Here is a 20,092-nt window from a genome sequence, read left to right as displayed (position 1 = left end):
ATTAAATTCTCAGGGATAGAGACTTCCAAAGCATTCCGACGTCCCAAAGCGATAGAGGTTGGCGAATGGTCATGTAAAATTAATTATGACTGTTTTTGGTACATAAATGGTCTAAGTGGACTTTAAGTAGGACCCTTAAACTTGCTGTTTGTTACATGTACTAGAGGCAGTGTTGAGTCACAACTTCTTCAGTGGGAATGGTTTGAGTTTATTAGTGCTTACGCAGTCTCCCCCCTCTGTGCCCTCCCCCACACTCTCTCCCACAGCGGCTTTAGCCCAGAAGTGGTTTTCCACACCACGGGCAGCTTGCCCCAGATGCCTCTGGCTCCTCGCCTGCTCCAGGCCGGGACATCCTGGGTGGCGCTGGAGTGGACCCGCCCCAGCGGCTGCAGCCCAGACGAGGCGGTCACGTACACCCTGGAGATGCAGGACGATAGCAAGGTGACAGTTGTTCTCGGTCCAAAGCTTCATATTTCGGTTACGGCTCTGAGTACATGGCGATCTCGCACCAAAACAGGGTTGATGTTTTCCAGTCTCGCCCACAGAGAAATTCTCTGGATGTTTTGGCCGTTGTATGCTTGACTGCACCATGGGCCTGTTGGCAGTTAATTACCCATCATCCACAGCTGTTGGAGTAAATGGAATATTTTAGAACCGTTACTAATGCCCGCACTCTGTTACCTCACTGAGAATCAGTACGTTCCCATAACTGCTGCTTTGTTTTCTTCTTCCAGCTGCCCAGCTGTTTGCATAGCACCATTTCTGCCATGAAGACAACTTCCTAATTTAATAAAATACACTTTAGTTAAACAGTTTGGAATCACCCATCATATTAATAGGTTTAGTTATTTTTTTTTCAGACAATAATAAACACAAAGTATATTGTGACATAGTTAATCGTGATGGTGATAAATATCATATTGCCCAGCCACACTATAGATCGAAAAATTAGACACTGGTAATCAGAAGGCATTCCTTTTAGACACATTAAATTTATCAGTTGGGAGGAATTTATTAAATAATACTCTATTTATAGTAATTGTGTAACAAGTCCATCGTTTTCTTGATGCATCATTTACAAATCCTCCTGAAAATAATCCCGAATCGCTTGCATCAGTTAAAATAAGTTTTATATGCTGCACATCAAATGTGCCATGATGCATTAACAAAACAAACTTTAATGAACGCATGCGATCTTTTAAAGCCATACGTGTGATGCTCTCATTTGACTTTAATGCCTTACAGCTGAAATGCCTCTGCCTTCATCATCACCTTTTATTTATATTGTGCCTTTCCCATGCTCAGGGACACTTCCCAATTGGAAAGTATCAACACACACACACACACACACCACTCGCACACTCCGCAGTTCCACCAGCTAGTGGGGAGTTTTCACTGACCATGGTATAGAATCAATTATGTAGAGTCCTTAACCGTGGGAGAATGTCTCACAACATAGCTACAGTTCCTCACACAGGAGGCCAGTCCAGGAAGCCTTGAAGGCCGAAAATGGCCTTAGCCATGAAGGGGTAGCGTTGTCCTACACCCAAACGCCACCAGTCCAGGTAGCTTCATAGCTGCAGTGCAACGTCACTCAAGTGGATGGCCCAGGCAGCCACATAGCTGCGATGTACTATCTCTTAGGCAGCAATCCTGAGAGACTTCAACCACTAACCCTTTGTAACTCAGTTCCAAGGGTCATGGTGACACTCAAAAACAAGGGGTAGGGGTAAAAGTAAGAAATGGGATTCTGCCTAAAGCTCACTTTGCCTTCGTCTTTGTAGGGACCGGAGTTCAAGGCTGTGTTCAGTGGGGCAGAGCTGAGCAGCAGGGTGGAGGGGTTGAGCAGAAACACCAGCTACAGATTCAGAGTGAGTAAAACATCCACCTTCTCTGTTCTAACTGAGGTACTGTGCACCCATCATGAGCAACACTCCACGTATTCCAGCCAGCGATGGTCTTTTTCCTTTGCCCTGTTCATTTTAAACTTTTGAATCATACGCCTTTTACTTTCACACACAAAAAATGTCCATATCTGAACTCACACCGCATAAATCACATAAATACGTCTGCTCTGGGTTCTGCTTGTTTGTCAACTCTTATGCAACACCCTTTGAATCGAGGTAATTGAACTGTAGCAGGCAGGGGGTTGAAAACAGCAGCCTCCCCTCGGCTCCCACGCTGCCCTTAATTAAAAGCTTTGTCTCAGCAGAGTGAACCTTAATTCCTCTGCTGCTGCATTTGCTATTTGATCCACCGTTCTCCACAGACTCTCTTGGGGAGAACTGTTACAGAACATATGAAAGAGCTTTTCCGCCAGAGGAGCTCAGGCTGGTAAGGTGCTTTCAACCAAATGTACAGGAAAGAACAGTGTGACCGCTTGTCATCGTCAGAGGAGGCTGTGGCTGCTACTCCCATGTACCTGATTAAAGGTCACTTTGGGAAAAGCTGCAGACAAATGGATCTGAATCAGACACCATTCTCGGTCTCCACTCAGGTTCAGATCCAGTCCCGAGAGAGCACCTTCATCTTGTCTGTCACTTGCTGGACACTCTTTCAGTCCACATATATACTAAAAGGGGTTATTTATCTTTGACCTAAAGATTTGATTACAGTTCGTTAGGCAGTGCATCGTTAAATCTCAGATTTCACCACAATCCAATTTCGTTAGGGTTACTTTTTTTATAATACACAGCCATGAAGTACAAGTTATTCATTTTTCAGGGGATATTTCTGAGGAAATATAAAAACACAAGGAAGGGGAAAGTCAAAGAAAATAATTGGAAAAAAATGATTAATAAACAGAGAATATGAGACTCCTAACAACCACCTGGAAGACCTGGTACACACCAAAACTGTTCCCATCAGATAAACAGCACTTTCATCTTCAAGCTGCTTCAGATCTGAAAACATCCACAGGGGTTTCTGTCCATCCTTCCACTGTGAGAAGACCACTCAGCGCCGTGGGTCTGAAAGGACGTGTAGCTGATAAAGAAGAACCTCACTGAGAAAAGGAGACGGACAAAAACGGAGAACACTTATGAAGGAACATCATAAGTGAGCATCTGAGATGTGGAGTGAGCTTTTTGGACCGACCAGTTGAAATTTGTGATTGGGAGAAGCAGAAAGTCCAGCCAACTTCTGGAGTTGTGGGGAAAAAAATTGCGTATTTCTTTGAAGTACTAAAGCAGATCTCCTGACAAAAATGGAAGCTGTTACAGACGTCAACTATTAATCGCTGACTGATGAAATGTCTAAGAATTTACTCAGCTAAACAAATTCTTTATATACACATTATAAAATCTATAAAACTTTAACTGAACTAAACAAAAAATGATTCAGTATTCAACACATGGGGTCGCATTGCTATTGTTGGTCATGCGATGCAGCGAAGCAGATGTAGCTTTTAGAGTTGGATGTCTTGTTCCTGTCACCACCACTCTGAGCAATTCTGAGTGCTTTAGAACAGAGCATTTCACATCAAACCACTCTGAATGACTCTTTACATCATAGCCATTTAATTATGCAGATATTTGGAGAAATCCATGCAATTCCTCTTTAATGCAAGAAAACCACAAGAAATGAGCTTGTCAACTGAGGGAATTGAGTCAGTGGGGAAATTCTGGGGATTGATATGGTTGCTCAGTCACCAGAGTTAAATCCTATTAAGAATGTGTGAGACTACATTGGGAGATGTGTGGAGAAGAAAAATTCTGTGTACAGCAGTGAAGATTAGATCATTTGAGGCATTCATCAAAGCTAGTAAGGGACCTGGAAAAGCTTTTAAATGCATTTTGTTATCTTGTGTCTGTGCATTTTCTTTTGGTGTGCATCAGTGATTGTTTTTTCGCATGGCAGACTAATGAGTGCACCACCTCTTTGTCACCCCCTTCAGCTCACAACCTGCAGTGCAGAGTGGCGAAGCACCCCCAGCTCTGTACTCATGTGTAGGACGAGCCCAGACAAACCTGGACCTCCAGCAGCCCCCAGGGTCTCTGCAGTCACACCTCACAGCTTCTGTGTGGCATGGGGTGAGCTTTAAGTACTCGCTTCACTTGGAATGCACATACCTTTTAAGGGCCTAACGACAGAGACTCAACATCTTCCCTCTGCTTTTTATTGCAGACCCCCCACAAGATGATGGCGGCTGTGGGGACTTGACGTACCTCCTGGAAATGTCTGAAGGGAATCCGGAAGGTATTTTATTGCAACCCTGTTCCTGATAATCATGCTTCATCAGCTCGTATGTCCCTGAAGCGTTTCAGATTTGTAGAAATAACACGGTTTACATAAATGTGCACAATTTCCACCTCAGTCCAAGTGTAGTTGGTCAGCCAAGATGTGTGTTGTCTGATTTTGCTTTGGTTTTGGACTGGAGTTATAAGGCTATTGTAGCTAACAAATAATGACAGCGTATGACCTACCAGTTAACATCATGCAAACTACATGCCTCAATCTACCTTAAGCTGCGTCACATAGTGCAGAAATCTCAAATAGATGCATGTTCATGGCTTTCTAAGGTTTCTAAACATTTAGTGGCCCTAGGCGGCAATCGACATGCATAATTATTTACATTTACAGCATTTAGCAGACGCTCTTATCCAGAGCGACTTGCAAGAAGTGCTTTGTCAATGTAGAGAAAGTATCTTTGCTAGTTACCAATAGCTTAGAGAAAAAGACAGTCCTGGGCTCAGATACTGCTAGATACAAATGTCACTGCAGACACCAAGAGAAAAAGAAACAGAGTTGAACGCAGAACTCTGTGCCATTCAATGCAATACAATAACAATAACATACAATACAATACAATACAATTTAATACACTACAATAGACAGTGCAGTACAATAAAATAAGTGCAGCTTATAGTTCAATGCTCATTTAAGTGCTGTGTAAAGAGATGAGTCTTGGGAGTTCATTCCACCACCTGGGTGCCAGTACAGAGAACATTCTCGACGCTTGTCTTCCGTGCACCTTGAAGGATGGCGGGTCAAGCCGAGCTGTACTTGAAGCTCGAAGGGCTCGTGGTACAGTTTGAGATTTCACCATTGCCATCAAGTAGGTAGGGGCTGGTCCATTTTTGGCTTTGTAGGCAGCATTAGGGTTTAAATCTGATGCGCACAGCTACAGGAAGCCAGTGAAGGGCAGCAGTGGGGTGACGTGGCTGAACTTGGGCAGATTGAAGACGCGCCGTGCTGCCACATTCTGGATGAGTTGCAGAGGCTTGATAGAGGGGATCATAGCCATTACTTCTTAGCTTCTTTAGCCATAGAGCACCAGCGCAAATCTAAAGAAGCAAACTTTAAACACCAGATCTTTTGTCTGACTACATTTAGGATAGTGTGTAAGTGACGTCCTTTAACTCGGTGGTTTCTTATCGTTGCTGTGCAGCGGTGAGCCAGTGGGAGATTGTGTATCGCGGGCCGTTGCAGGAACACGTGTGTAAGGATCTGAATACAGCGACTCGCTACTCGCTTCGCCTCAGCTCCAACAGCTCGGGCGGCCACAGCCAGGTAAGAACAAAGAAAAACACAGACCTTCACCAGCTGCAGATGGTGCTGTTGAAATAATCTTTGAAGTGTTGTGAAATCGTGACTTGCTTGGAAGCTGGAGAGTCAGAAGTTCCATGTGTTTTGATTTGACGTGTGTTGGTCTTGCAGTACACGGAGAGCCTGCTCGTCTGCACTCTCAGCCTGCCCCCAGGCCCCTGCCGGCCAGTCACCATCCAGGGGAGTGTCAAACACAGGGAGGTGAACTTACAGTGGGGTGAGTACATGTCCTGCTCCCAAGCCTCTACATATAGTAGCAGTCAAAAGTCTGCACACATCTGAGGAAGTGTGTTGTACGTAATACTAGAGACAATTGGTCTAAAGGCTTATGCAGGAATGCTTGCCATTAGTTTCAAAGACAAGACAAATAGTGGAGAAAACTAATGTTTAATCTTTAAAGGACCCATATCCTACTATTTTTTGTTTTTCTTTTTGTTTTGAGGTCCACCTAGGACCACCGTTAGTTTATGTACCAAAAACAAGCATCATTGATTTTTTCCAAACGCTGTGTGTCCCTCAGAATTAACTGGTTGTTTGTTTCTGTGCCTTTAGGACTGATGTATGTAAATTAGCGCTGTTATAGTGTTGGTTAATGAATCCATTGCAAATTGATAATTACTTCTTTCAGGATATAATTGGATTAATTGACTAATTTCCTCTAGGACAACATAATCTCATTACTCCTGTTAGTCTCTAAAACCCATGCAAGTCTGCACTGATTGGAAAACCCAACAGTGGTAGAATAAACAGCTTCCGTAAAATAAAATCTTTGTCAAGTAAAGTGCAATTCTGACACGCTTCTTTAGTCTCTGAGCAAAATCAAGTCAGATCTGTTTAGGTGTGCTTGTGGCTCTTGTCTTCAGCACAGGGAGCTTCATCCATCACTTTCTTTTTAGAATTATTAAGGATTTCCAGGACTTGCACTGTTGATGCAAATGTATAATATGCAGTGTCTTACATAGTCGTTTATCTTTGCAGTTAACTTGGAGTTGACTGCGTTTTCGCGTGTAAAATCACTAGATATTGTTAGGGAAAAAAAGCAAATTTGTGTAAATTCAGTAAAATGTTTTTTTTTTCTAAGTAATACCTGGTGAGTTTGCAGAACAATTTTCCAGATTTCACCTCAGCACCTAAAGAGCCAAAACAGGTTTTAAATGAGACCCACAGATGATACTCGGACTCCTCATGGAGATTTTTGGAAATGATCAAAAACATTGACATGCATAAAATCACTGCTTGTGGTGTTAATCTAAATAAAAGGATAAAATGTTTTATTTAGAGTACAGAAACGGTTACTGACCTACAGACGTCCAGAGAGGCCATGAGCTGTTGCTGTAATTTTCAGGATTGTTATCTTGAGATAACTAGTTAATTGTCTTGTTATTTAAAGGTAACAACCTTATCTTGAGATCACGAGATGATTAACTTGTTCCCTCTAGATAACTTTATTTTGAGAACGAGATAATTAACTCATCTCAAGATGACCTTTGTTTTGAAATAAGATGGTTAACTTGTTATAACAACCTTGCTATCGTAAGATCACAAAGCAATTAACTTGTTCTCCCAACTTTACCTTGATCAAAAAACAATGTAACTTCTTGTCTCAAGATAACTTTCTTGGGATCACAAGATGATTAACTTGCTGTCTCAAAATGCCAACTTCATCACAACAGCTCACAAGATAAGCTTGTTATCTTAAAATGAGACCTAATGTTATCTTGAGAAAACAAGATAATTGACTTATCCCAGGATAACAATCCAGAAAATTATAACTACCTAATGGCCCTTCTGGATTTCTGGACTGACCAGATATATGGATAAATCTTTGTTTCTCAGATGACTTGTGCAGTACTGTATACAGACAAAATGTATGTTCTAATTACATTGTGGATGATGGTGGTGGTAATAATAATAATAATAAGTATTATTATTATTATTATTATTAATAAGTGTTTATTCTTTTATATAAATGGCTGCAACTGTAACAACTGCAATTTCCCTCTGGGATCAATAAAGGAATCTGATGATGATTATTATTATTATTATTATTATTATTATTATTATTATTATTAATTAGTACATTTATATAACAAGTACATTTATAAGTAACTTGTGGTTGTTGTTGTTGTTGTTGTTGTTGTTGTTGAGGCCATAACTTTAATGTGATTACAAGAATTTAACAATGATTAGACATTACCTCAAACACTTTTTGATGACTGTGTAATTCCATACGTGATGTTTCACAACTCTCATATTCACTATTATTCTACGGTGCGTAAAAAATAAAATAAAAAAAAAGGGAAAACCTTTCTCTGAATAGGTGTATCCAAATATTTGACTCGCATACACAGGCACAAACAGCCCTCACGTGTCCTCTGAGTCACTTATGTTTTTGTTTTTCTTTTCCATTTGACCCTCCCCGGTATTCTGCCTCTTCCTATTGTATTTAGCCTTTTGCTTTCACTGTGAAAGTGACATGTACTTTGTGTTCCTGCGTTCATTTGCCATTGTTTACCCGTCCATCGTGATCTAGATTTAACCATGACCTTTAATGCACATCTTGGTGAAGTTGCTCATTAACGGCTCTTATTTGGTCAGTGCGTTTTGCATTTGTGCCATAATAGCTGCGTAACTCTTAGCATTAATAAATTATCTAGCCTGGATTTCCATTACGACCGGTTTAGCTCTTAAAACCATTAAATTACTCTCTGCATCCATTTAGAGGACAAAATGAAAAACAAGAACATTCATTTGTTCATAACAGAGCTTGACATGAAATGCCCCCAATTCAGATGCATAGTGAAGACCTCAAGGTGCTTTGAACATCAGGAGCATCTGAAATTTCCAGGTGATAAAGAAAGTGTTTATCTCTAAATCCAATGCTTAACCGTCCTAACGGTGTCAAATTTAGATGCACTTGATGATTCATTTCTGCAAAAACAGACATTTGAAAAAGCTTGTTCTATTAAAGAAAAATACTTAAAGAACAATTCATCTGGGTAAAGTGGCTGTTCTAAATAAGCCTCCACTTCAGCCCAGCCACTTGATTTGACTCCACTTGTTCTTGTTCAAGTCTTCCTGTTGAAACGCAGCCATTCCGCAAATGACCTAAGAGTGCAAAATAACCTTCTTGAGATTTTTATTAGATGTGATAAAGGCCCAGTTTGGCTTAAAGAAGGTTTTGATCTTCTCAATTATCCCTTTGACCAGAAGGGAATTGTAAACAAAAAGAATAATGTTCTCATTTGGTTCATTTAGTCTTTCAAACGAAAGCACTAAGGAGCGTTAATAAGAGAGCTTCTCAGAACATGAACTGAAAGAGCTCCAGGCTGCTGTAGGTGAGGAGGTGGAAGGGGGTGTTCCTCAAGGAAGTCTACTTTGTCATGGTTTAATTGCAATGCTGGAAAGTTTTCAGTGTTGACCCCCTTTTTTGAGATTTTCAATATGGTACGATACGGATAGTAATTAAGGGGTGAAAAATTGCTATATCATCATCAGGCGATGATTTTATTTTAGCTTTCATTTTATAATCCAGGATTTATAGTTAAAGGTACAGTATACAGTTCTGTAAAAAGATTTTTGATGTTTGAACTCAACACAAACATGTACCTGCTCCTTCAGACACTCTGGCTGAAATTCATGGCACACTTTGCGATAGATTTTTGTGGCCATAAAACCCTCCATGGACAAATACCATGATATAGCACTAGAGCAAATGACACAGCAAGTAATGTAACTGATGTTAGCTAGGCTGTGGGTTAGCGAACTGTCGCTGCAGTTGCTGCTGCAAAGCGAACTAGGTGCTATCAAAAACATTAAACTGGACAAAGCAGTACTGACCTATTAGTTCTGTGAAACAGCAAAAAAAAAAAGTTAATGTTGCCTACCTGTCCAGCAGAAACAGAGCAACCTCCATCCCTTTTCATGCCTTTCAACTCGAGCAACCTGAAGTCAGCCTCTTTTTTCGCCAGCTTCTTGTTTGAATTTTCCTGATCCACCTTAAATGGTGCCACAGTTACATTTCTGGGCCACAGCTTCTTGTTTGAATTTTCCCGATCCACCTTAAATGGTGCCACAGTTACATTTCTGGGCCACAGCTTCTTGTTTGAATTTTCCCGATCCACCTTAAATGGTGCCACAGTTACATTTCTGGACCACAGCTTCTTGTTTGAATTTTCCCGATCCACCTTAAATGGTGCCACAGTTACATTTCTGGACCACAGCTTCTTGTTTGAATTTTCCCGATCCACCTTAAATGGTGCCATAGTTACGTTTGGGATCTCAGCTTTATAGTTTGAATTTTCTTATTACACCTTAAATAGTAGAGCAGTTACATTCAGGCACCTCAGGCAGGCAAATGCGAATTGCAGCCACCTTCAGCCTCATCATCTTTCGGAAGTCTATCCACCATTGAAACACCCTCACCTGATCTAGGAACTTTTTCAGTCTTTGTTCTTCAGATCTTCTCCTCTTCGGCTGTTTCTCGGCCATCCCTGCTTCTTGACGATGCGTGAAGTTTAGCAAGTTTTGTCGATCCTTTATAGAGAACACTCTTAAATATGGCATTGTCCTGCACGTTATGGAACTATTTATATTTAATTGCTGAGTTTAATATATTGATTAAATGAATAAATTGCATTTAAATTTTATGCTTAGATTTTTCCACTATGTTAAATTCAGCATGTATTGGCTTATTTTCACTTAGAAAGTCACCAAAATGAGACTAAACTCCACATGACTCCACATGGTGCATCAGTTGGAGAACCCGGTCCCAAAGTGAAGTGCTGGTAGAGTTACAGAGTCACTGAGGCACCGGCTGAGCGTGTCATCTGAGGTGTGTGTGTGTGTGTGTGTGTGTGTGTGTGTGTGTGTGTGTGTGTGTGTGTGTGTGTGTGTGTGTGTGTGTGTGTGTGTGTGTGTGTGTGTGTGTGTGTGTAAGCATATCCCTGAGCATCTCCAGCTGATTTGAGGATGGCTGGTGTTGAAGCTGAAGACAGAAACCTTCCTTTTCTCATCCCTTGTGTGTTAGTGAAACCCAGATAGCTTCTGCAGGATGAGGAGCACTTTCCACCTCGCCTTGTTCCATCTCTAATAACAAGCGTGTTTTTCACAGCATGTGCCCCCCACTATCGATTTACCTCCCCTGTATGTGTGTGAGCTGCGCGGTTGCTGAAGGAACTGAAGCTGGCCTGAAGTGTGCACATGTGTGTACTGGGTGTTGTGATGCTGTAAGACTGTGTTTCGAGTGTTTATCTAAGACCTGTCCAGTTTCTTTTAGCCCGAATTGGAGGCTTGAGTCTCTTTTTACTCTTGCAAGCCAGACGTCCGATTAGTTTAACAGTCTGGATTTTGATGGGCAGCGTGTCCGAGATGCCTGCTTAGAGAGGAAAAGTGTTTGTGCGACGTGTAAGGGTGGTCACAATTGTGCACCAACTAAAACGGATCAAAACGACGTGCTATGTGTAGGTAAACATGCAAGTATATCATGTTTACTAGCTGCTAAAAACTACGCTCGGTCCAGCGTCTCAACAGCTTACTGTCGCGGTGTGCAGAGCCTGCCTGCTGTGAGTGGTTAGCTTACAGCTGACGAGTTTATTTTCTCTCGCGAGGATAAAAGAAAACAAGCGCTCTCTCGCGCGCTCTCTCTTTCACCTTAATGCCCCCTCTCTCCCTCCCTCTCCCTCTCTCTCTCTCTCTCTCTCTCTCTCTCATATGCTCTTAATCTTTCTTTTTCAATCTCTTGCTCTTATGCTCTCTCATTGTCTGTCTGTCTCTCTCGGTCTCTCTATCTCTCTCATTTTTGCCATGACTTTACTGGCATCACAGCTAGTGTTATGTTTGAAGTGGGAGAGTTTGTCCTACAGAGAAATCAGAAAATTCAATCTATCTCTCTCTCTCTCTCTCTCTCTCTCTCTCTCTCTCTCTCTCTCTCTCTCTCTCTCTCTCTCTCTCTCTCTCTCTCTCTCTCTCTCGCCCTTCAGAAGGCCCTGCGCATGATGGAGATGATGAAAGTCTGGTGTACAGTGTGGAGATGAGTGGATCAGAGGAGGAATCTGACGTTATGCAGGTGTACCATGGAGCGCACACTGAGTGCACTGTGGGTAGTCTTCTGCCAGGCGCAACCTACAGGTTTCGAGTGCGTGCAGCCAATGATGCTGGGGTAGGTCACCCATCCAACACTGTAGTTCAGGGTGAACAACGGAAGGCCTGGTGTGAGTTTCTGAACACTGGTTATTAAATTCTCACCTGTTTGTCACACAATGGCATCCGTTAAACGCAACTGCTGGGATTTCGTCCTGGCAGAATTGCAACTGAATTTGGCCTTAGGTCACCGCTGGTTACTTCATCTGATACGGCCTTGCATTGTTTTCAGATTTACAGACAGGAAATGATTTGGCCTTTTATGGACATTTAGATCCATTAAAAAAAAGTTTTGACCCCTTTCTGTGTTGATTACTGTGGACACTGATTTTGAAGTGTTCCTCTGTACTAAGAAAAAGAAAAGATAAACCTGTTGACCTAAAACAACACAGAAACCAGTGTTTTGAGTAAGCAGGTTTTCTGGCTTTAGAGGGTTATTGTATTTCTTTCTTTTATTTATTTATTTATGGCCATTTTGAGATGCTATGTGCTGCCCTTAGTCTAAATGTCAGCTTTTTGTCTATATGGCTAAGTTCACACAGCTGGTAAAAGTGGCCCAAACCAGATTTTCTCACCAAATCCAAATTATTGTTTGGCTGTTCACCATATCTTTTTAATGTAGTCTGTATGCGAACAGATCAGCTCCAAAACTGATCTGCATAAAAGAACAATGCTTCAAACGAACGATTACCGTTCACCATTATCACCATTAGCACACAGACACCATAATCAAGCCATTTCTCTCTCATGTGATTCGTAACGGTGAATAACATTTTGCCCATTGATGTCTCTGTGGTAAGTCACTGCGTGTTCTTTGTTGTCCCTCTCCTCAGTACGGTCCATTCACTGAATTCCTGGAAGTGACCACTGCAGCAGGACCTCCAGGCCAGTGTGTGGTGCCAGTAATTAGCCTGACCTCTCACACGTGCGCGGTGGTCAGCTGGGAGGTGAGTTAGCACTGGAGAACAGTGAACACTGTATGAGGTTTTGATTGTTGTTTCAGTTCCTCTACACTCTCCTCTTTCCTCCGCGCCTCTGCAAGGTAGTAATGCTTTTTTAGCCGTAATCAATATCCTTGTTCTGACAGAAAGCAAAATTGGGCTCATTTACAGGATAAACACCACACTAGTTCCTGTTCTGTCCGCACAGTACATTGTCCATTATATTCATCCCGACATGCTGGATAATGCTCCTCTCCACTGAGCACAGAGAGGCTCACAATTGAGTCCTCTTGTGGTCCATTTGCTTCCCTTCTCTCGTCACAGGTGGATTTATATCCTTACGCCCATTTGTTTTCCACCACTTTGAGTGTCCTGTGTGTCTCTAGGCAGTTCTGCTTCTTTTCTATGCAGAAAAATACACATTAAGCTTAATTAAATTTTAGGCTTCTATATATATATATATATATACACACACACACACACACACACACACACACACACACACACATCTTCTAAGCCGCTTCTCCTCCTGGGTCGCGAGGGGTGCTGGAGCCTATCCCAGCGGCCATCGGGCGGAAGGCACGGTCCTTTCTGTGTGGAGTTTGCATGTTCTCCCCATGCCTCCGTGGGTCATCTGGGTTCTCTGGGTCCTCCAGTTTCCTTCCATTGTCCAAAGACATGCAGTCAGGCCAAATGGACATGCTAAATTGCCCCTAGGTGTGAATGAATGTGTATGTCTGTCTGTCTGCCCTGCGATGGACTGGCGTCCTGTCCAGGGTGTATCCTTCTACATGTATAAAAATATAATAAAATATATTAAAATGACCATAAAATATGATGTGCAGTCCTGAATAAGTAAAATCACATAAATATTATGCAGGTCACAATGCAGTTGTGCAGGTCAAGACCAGTGAATGCACTGAATCATCAGTAGACTAAATAATAAGTAGACTTGAATGTCGGCCTCCTGTTGACGTTCTCCTGAAGGTGTGGTTCTAGATCTGCTGTTCATTTATTGGCCCATATTTTTATCTTTTGAAATAATTTTTTTTCACCTTCGTAGAAGAACCCACTTTAAGAACTTTTCCCTGGATGGTTCTTTCAAGATCTATTTAGGTAAATAAGATGTGGGAGTGTGACGAACCTTATTGACGTTTAAAGAACCTCCACCAAAAGCAAAGGTTCTTGGAAAAAACCTTCATACTGGGTCAAGAACCTTAACATAATGTTCTTGGTACCTTTTAAAATACATGTAAAATGTGATGTTTACATACAGTGAAAATACAGATATTATATCAGGGCTCAGTGTTGCCAAATGTACAGTATTAAAAGGCCAAAATCAGTTAAACTGTAACCCTTAATTTGGATATTAGTAAAGCAAGTCCTCTTATGTTTAAGGGCACATTAAGACGTCTTGCAGCGAGGAGTCATCTGTTGTTTTTCCTGCCCAAAATGCTGATGACCGTTTCTATGAAGGCGCATCTAACTGTTAGAGCCTAAAGGGTCCAAAAAGGGTAGAAATTGATTTAAAAAAAGAAGTGACCAAAATGTTCTTCTCAGTGTCTCATTCCTCCTTTATTCCCCCCAAGGTGGGTCCTAATTGCGTTGTGTCCGAATGTTAATTGGTCAGATTTCAGCCGAATGCATGTACCCTGCGTTTCCAAGAGACAGAGACAGGCTCTGAATTGCTGATTTGTTTCATCAGACGGACGAGAGCTCAGGGGCAGATATCTCTGGCTACCGGCTCGACTGGGGTCGAGATCAGGACTCTCTGGAAATGGTTTATAGCGGGACGGAAACCTTCTGCGAAATCTCCAACCTGGAGGCGGCAGCAAGCTACTGCTGTAGACTACAGGTAACCAGCAGCGCTGCCTTGTTAATGCATCGTGTCTCCCTTTGAGAAAACGCCAGGCGGCATTAAAAAGTTTGATGTAATTGTTTTGGTGACTTTTTTTCTTTTTTTTTTTTTTTAAATCTGTGTGTTATATAAATAGAACTTTATTGAACTCCGGGGGAGATTGTCTGATGTAGCTCTTTGAAATCACCCACAAGAAAAGACCCCATAGTGCTCAATGAACAATCAGGCCTCAATTTTATTTCCCAAATAAAGGAACTGTAAGGATGAGAGATTAATATTGATTCTGGCTTTTAGACGGACAAAGCTCCAGTCTAGGCCCTACCAGTCTGAAGGAGCCCTCTGCTGTTCTGCTGCCATTATTAGTCACAGTTACTACCAGCTGTTAATAAAGGGGAGAATGGGGGCTCCTTTAGTTTTACTTATTTATTTATTTCAGTGAAAGCAGGCCTGCTCTTGATGTAAGACTGATGAAATATAATAATAATGCTTTGATTATTATTCTTGGACGAAGGAATTCACAATAATAAATGATTTTAGGCCTGATCTTAATAATGCTTAATAATTATTAATAAATAATATTAATTTATTATTAATTTATGATTTATTAATAACAATAATAAATGATTTTAGGCCTGATCTTAATAATGCTTTGATTATTATTCTTGGACGAAGGAATTCACAATAATAAATGATTTTAGGCCTGATCTTTTCCTCAGATTGCACAGCCTTGCTTGCACAAGCACAAGCTTTGACTGAAGTGTTGCTCAGTCTGCAGGGTCTTTGACCTTTATGTGCGCTACACCTGCTGGATAATTGGTTCCGAGATAGTGTCAACTCGAGTGTTTAACACAGCCCCTTAATAGGAAGATCCGGCTCAGAGCGAAGGTTCTCCCCAAGAATGCTGCATTCCCTCTAATCTTTGGAAAACCTCAAAAAGATGACCTTTAACCCGCCTTAATGATGTGACCAGATGTCTCCAGGGTTAGCAGAATGGCCATTATGCTAACCTTGAATGTCAGTTTACGTTATTGCCCACCTGTCCAGCTCACATTCGTGATTGTAACTGACCTGTTTCTGTTATTAGCAGAGAAGGCGTGTGCCAGTCAGGCACCCTAGGCAAAAGCAATGAATTCCACCCCTCAACACTTTCCACAAACAGCGGAAAATGTTTTAATCAGCTGTTTCATCTGATGACCTGCCAAGATGTCGCCTTTTAACAACCAATATCAACCAAAGAAAATGTCAACTCATCCACGTTTTTAACCTATTAATGTAGTTGTAATTGTAAAAATCAACTCAACACTGTGACTGAGTGCCTTCACATGTGCTCGTTAATCTGATCGTGATCTGATTTCTACAGTTAACTGATTATTCAAATGGTTATGTAAACGACGTGCTCCGATCAGAGATTGCCAAACCCTGAAATTTAAAGCTACTGAAAAATTTCCCTGCAGATTTCTTTGAGAAACTGCAAGTGTCCTGTGTTCTGAAAAGAATAGCATCTGTATAAAGGTAAATGGGCATCAGTAAATTGATATTGATATTGAGTTGTTGAGACTTCCAAATGCTTTTCTGTTAAAATATATATTTTTTTATTAAGAACGGTAAATGAATTATACTTAATGGCTGTTTTGACTGGAAGTTAAATAAATAAAAGCATTTCCGTGGCTTTAATGTAGTTTGTAAGCTGAAAAAAGCTACTAGGTCGGCCAAATGCTATAAACACAATGGTCTTCACTAACTGGCAGCAGAGTGGCACCCCGAGAAATCTGGCGTTCCTAGGACATTAGTGTGAATAGAGTCTTCCTTGAGTTCCCCATATGTGTGCATTATCGTAATCAATTACAGCATGTGCATCATGAACAACAGGAAACGGCATCATATTTGTAAAACAGTCCATCATTGTACTAAAGTCAACAAATTAGCAGCACAAACTTTCACTGCAATTATTGTATGTTCTGGATGCCACGTGGTGCCTTGCCGATACATGATTAGGACAAGGCCAGAATGTAGGCATGTGGCTTAGTGTGAATTATAAAAGATTTCTGGACCACTGAGTGTACTGACGAAGTAAGAACCTGTTTTTTGTTTAAACTGAGGGGCTGGTGTCTTATCCTCTTCACTAGAACTAGGCTGGTCAGCTAGCTAACAGGTTAAAAGAGCCAATAGCCTAAACGGCTCCATCATTAATATCACAGGCTTGGAAAATACTTACGGTGTGATTCTCTCTAAAACGGCAGCATAAAAGTCTAAAAAATGTTACTTGAACGTCTAACAAGCTTCACATGTACGTTTCCCCAGTGGCTCTGTACTGTACCCAAATAGTGTGCTAGGTATGCTTTGAAAGAAATTCTAGCCTCTACAGCCACAAAGTGCGTAATTTATCGAGTGTGGATGTGACTGAGACCCAAATTACATTTCTTAGCTGTATTATTCACTGTTTAGGTGCAGCATCCAGTATTAAAATTCCTACGTAGTGTATTATGTAGGGAGCAGGGAGCCATTTGAGATTCAGCCCCAGCGTAAGAGGAGGGGCCCCGGTGGATTGGTGCTATATAAGATTCATGGAGGTTATTTGGTAATTTTGGTAAATTGGTCATTTTGGAGTATCTTTTATTTCTTAATACTGTGCATCGGCTTCGTATCCCTCCTCGGAGCAAACATGAAAGTGGCTCATGATCTGTTTTTTGCGCTCTCTGAAAATGTATTTATCAAAAACATCTGATTTGTGCTTCCTGGCCCCTGTAATATGAAAGTGCCCTCAGTGATTGTGTTGCATTGTAGGCCACTAACCAAGCGGGGGCAGGACCCTACAGTGATCTGGCTTGGTGCCGGATGCCAGCGGCCGCTCCGGAAGCTGTGGTCAATCTTTATCTGCAGGAACCTGTCTCATTTCCTGCTGAAGGAGAGACCTTCTCCCCCTCCACCTGCCTGGCTTTGGCCTGGGACGAGCCCAACTCTAACGGCCAGGAGATCACCTGCTACACCATCGCCATGGGAGACACTGTCATCACAGCTGGAAACACCACCTGCCATGTGATCAGGAACCTGCAGCCTGACAGCGAGTACAGGTGAGCGGAGGAGAGCAGTGATTCATCGCACACACACACACACACACACACACACACTGGCGTCTGCAGCCTGTGGAATCCATTAGCATTATCAGACTCCTTCCTGAGTGTTTCATTCAGTTTTTTTTTTTTTGTTTGTTTTTTTTTTTTGTTATTGAAGAAAAATTGCTTGTCCCGAAGAGACGGACAGAGATAAGAGAGAGAGATGGACTGAGTGAGACAGACAGAGGAAATGAACAGGCATAGAGAGACAGACAAGATGGACAGAAAAAGAGTGAGACAGACGGGACAAACAGCATGAGAAAGTCATTGAGAGTGAGACGGACAATATGGACATGGAGAGGAAACAAAGAAAAGGACAAAGAGAGAAAAGGAGAGAGCAGTAGACAAGCTGGACAGAGAGAGACAGAAGTTGGACAGAGTAAGAGGGACAGACAAGAGAGGGAGAGAAGGAACGAGATGGAGAGAGGAAAACATAAAATGGACAGAGCAATATAGAGAGAGAAGGAGGACACAAAGAAAGAGGAAGAAAACTAGAGTGCAGGAAAGAGACACACAAGGTGAAGAAAAGCAAGTGAAAGGGAGAGAACAAGGTGGACAGACCTAGAGAGACCAGATGGGCAGAAAATCAGACAGACAGATGGACAGAGAGAGGATTGAGAGGAGTGTTGCAGGTTGATCACAGAAACCAAGATGATTTTTTCGTATTTAATTTTGTTAATCAGTCATTATAAGTGAATTAATGCCGCGATGCCCCAGTGCCCTCTCCGCTCCTCCAGAGAGGAGAGAAGACGGTGCCAGTAGAACTCGCAAAGGACCGAGACGTCTGACTCTATTACAGCAAACTTCACAAACCGGACCGTAAAGTCAGACAAATGGACGGGATGATGGTACATATTATGAAGTATGATAGTTATGAATTATCTGCGGTGATGAGTGCAACTTTAGTTAATGATTTTGAGACAAAAAAATGTATCCGCTGTTTAATGCCTGCTGTCATTATGAGAGACACACAACACCCAGCTGTATCTTAGGAAACAGTGTGGGAGGAGGATCCTGATATTAAGCACGATTTATTTAGCCAATGAACTAATAATAAACTGTTCGTTTCATTTAGAAAAGCTGAACCGTGTCTATATTTGCTTCTGTACGTTTCCGTCACAGCTTAATTTATTCAAGTGCGCACTTTAAAGAGGGAAGGAAATAGCTTGAAAGGATGTTTTGCCTAAAGGCCGTGCAGCAGGGATTTTATCAGGGCTGTATTTGCCATATGCACATTGAGTGATGGGGTTTGCTTGAGATTGCTGTTGTATAGTGTTTGCTCTTGTTGAGCTCTTCAGCACGACGCTGGTTCATTTCTGAAATGTGGACGATGCTAGCGTCGTATCACGCTATGCGTTTTGGAGAGACTTTTAGAGCCGAGGCATTGCATGCGAGCCCTCTCCAGAGCAGCTGCGTGTACTCTGTTCGCTTTTCCGCTCAGACAGACTGAGCACTGCATGGCGACAGGCAGCGACAGCCAATCAGACAGAAAGTCCTGAAAGCTGCGTCTGAGAGGATGCTATGTGGAGAGTTTTAAAAGGAGAGGAGCTGGTGCTTCTAATGGAGTCTACAGGTATAATAGCAGCACCACAGTGATTGCTTTGTTTTTACACTGCCGGTCAAAAGTTTGGGAACACCCGGCCTTCTTGTGAACTTCCCCAAGTAATGATGTTTACTGCTACGTTCGGATTAAGAAAAATTCAAAGGCCTTGTTAACATAAAACAGCTATTACTCGAAGTTAGGGGTGTCAAAATGAACGCGTTAAGGCGACAAGTAGTTTTTCTGTAAAGGGTCACTTTGTTTGATTTTTAATTTAAAAAATGAACTAAATGAACTACGCTATCAACAGAAGAGGGGGGGATGTCTGGTTCCATTGACTTACATTAAAAATAAAGTAGGTTCATTCTCATTTAAAGTTATCATTTTGGAGATATGAGGTTTTGTTCCGACAGCAGCGTTATGCAAATTAACCCTTTAATAACAGCATCCAAAATGTTGTCAGATCCAGGTAAATCCAGACATTCGGTAAAGCTCTATCCATCCATCCATTTTCTAACCAGTCAGAGCTGTATCATCTTTTCTTAATGTGAATTAAGTCCTCATTTACACTGGTTTTCATTTTCACCAGATGCTACAGCAGTAAATTACTACTTAAAGTTCTGTAGGATTACTGTCTACAGTAATGTTAACTTGCCAAGGCAATTTAATGGTGAAACAAAGCTGTTGTTAATGTTGGCGAGTCATGCAGTATAAAGTGAGCAGTAACATCTTTTTGCATATTCGGATTTCTTTTTTCAGTTGCTTTTAAATTGGATGTGACAGGATATTCATTTTTTCACAGGATACTTTGATTCTGTCTGTTTCTATGGGCTGTTGTCACTGCAGTGAGCTGCTAACAAACTATTGCTGTAATGGAACCTCAAGCGGCAATTGTTGGGGCCCAAGCACCTTGTACGTTATAAAGGCTTATGAGCCAGTACGGGCCTTTTAG

General features: G+C 41.7%; 1 protein-coding gene across 1 annotated transcript in view; it reads left to right on the top strand.

Annotated features, from left to right (window-relative positions):
• The window catches only part of fndc3bb (fibronectin type III domain containing 3Bb), a 93,801-nt gene that overhangs the window by 60,965 nt on the left and 12,744 nt on the right, over window positions 1-20,092 (top strand). Inside the window, exons 13-22 of the mRNA XM_037533791.1 lie at window positions 267-441; window positions 1,785-1,871; window positions 3,896-4,031; window positions 4,126-4,197; window positions 5,390-5,511; window positions 5,659-5,764; window positions 11,529-11,707; window positions 12,522-12,635; window positions 14,335-14,484; window positions 17,272-17,558. Coding sequence (XP_037389688.1) covers window positions 267-441; window positions 1,785-1,871; window positions 3,896-4,031; window positions 4,126-4,197; window positions 5,390-5,511; window positions 5,659-5,764; window positions 11,529-11,707; window positions 12,522-12,635; window positions 14,335-14,484; window positions 17,272-17,558 — 1,428 coding nt within the window. The remainder of the gene's footprint in view (window positions 1-266; window positions 442-1,784; window positions 1,872-3,895; window positions 4,032-4,125; window positions 4,198-5,389; window positions 5,512-5,658; window positions 5,765-11,528; window positions 11,708-12,521; window positions 12,636-14,334; window positions 14,485-17,271; window positions 17,559-20,092) is intronic.

Source organism: Pygocentrus nattereri, chromosome 24 (assembly GCF_015220715.1).
Source record: "Pygocentrus nattereri isolate fPygNat1 chromosome 24, fPygNat1.pri, whole genome shotgun sequence".
NCBI lineage: Eukaryota > Metazoa > Chordata > Actinopteri > Characiformes > Serrasalmidae > Pygocentrus > Pygocentrus nattereri.
Note: the sequence above shows the minus strand (reverse complement) of the source record. Positions and strands in the feature narration are given on the sequence as shown.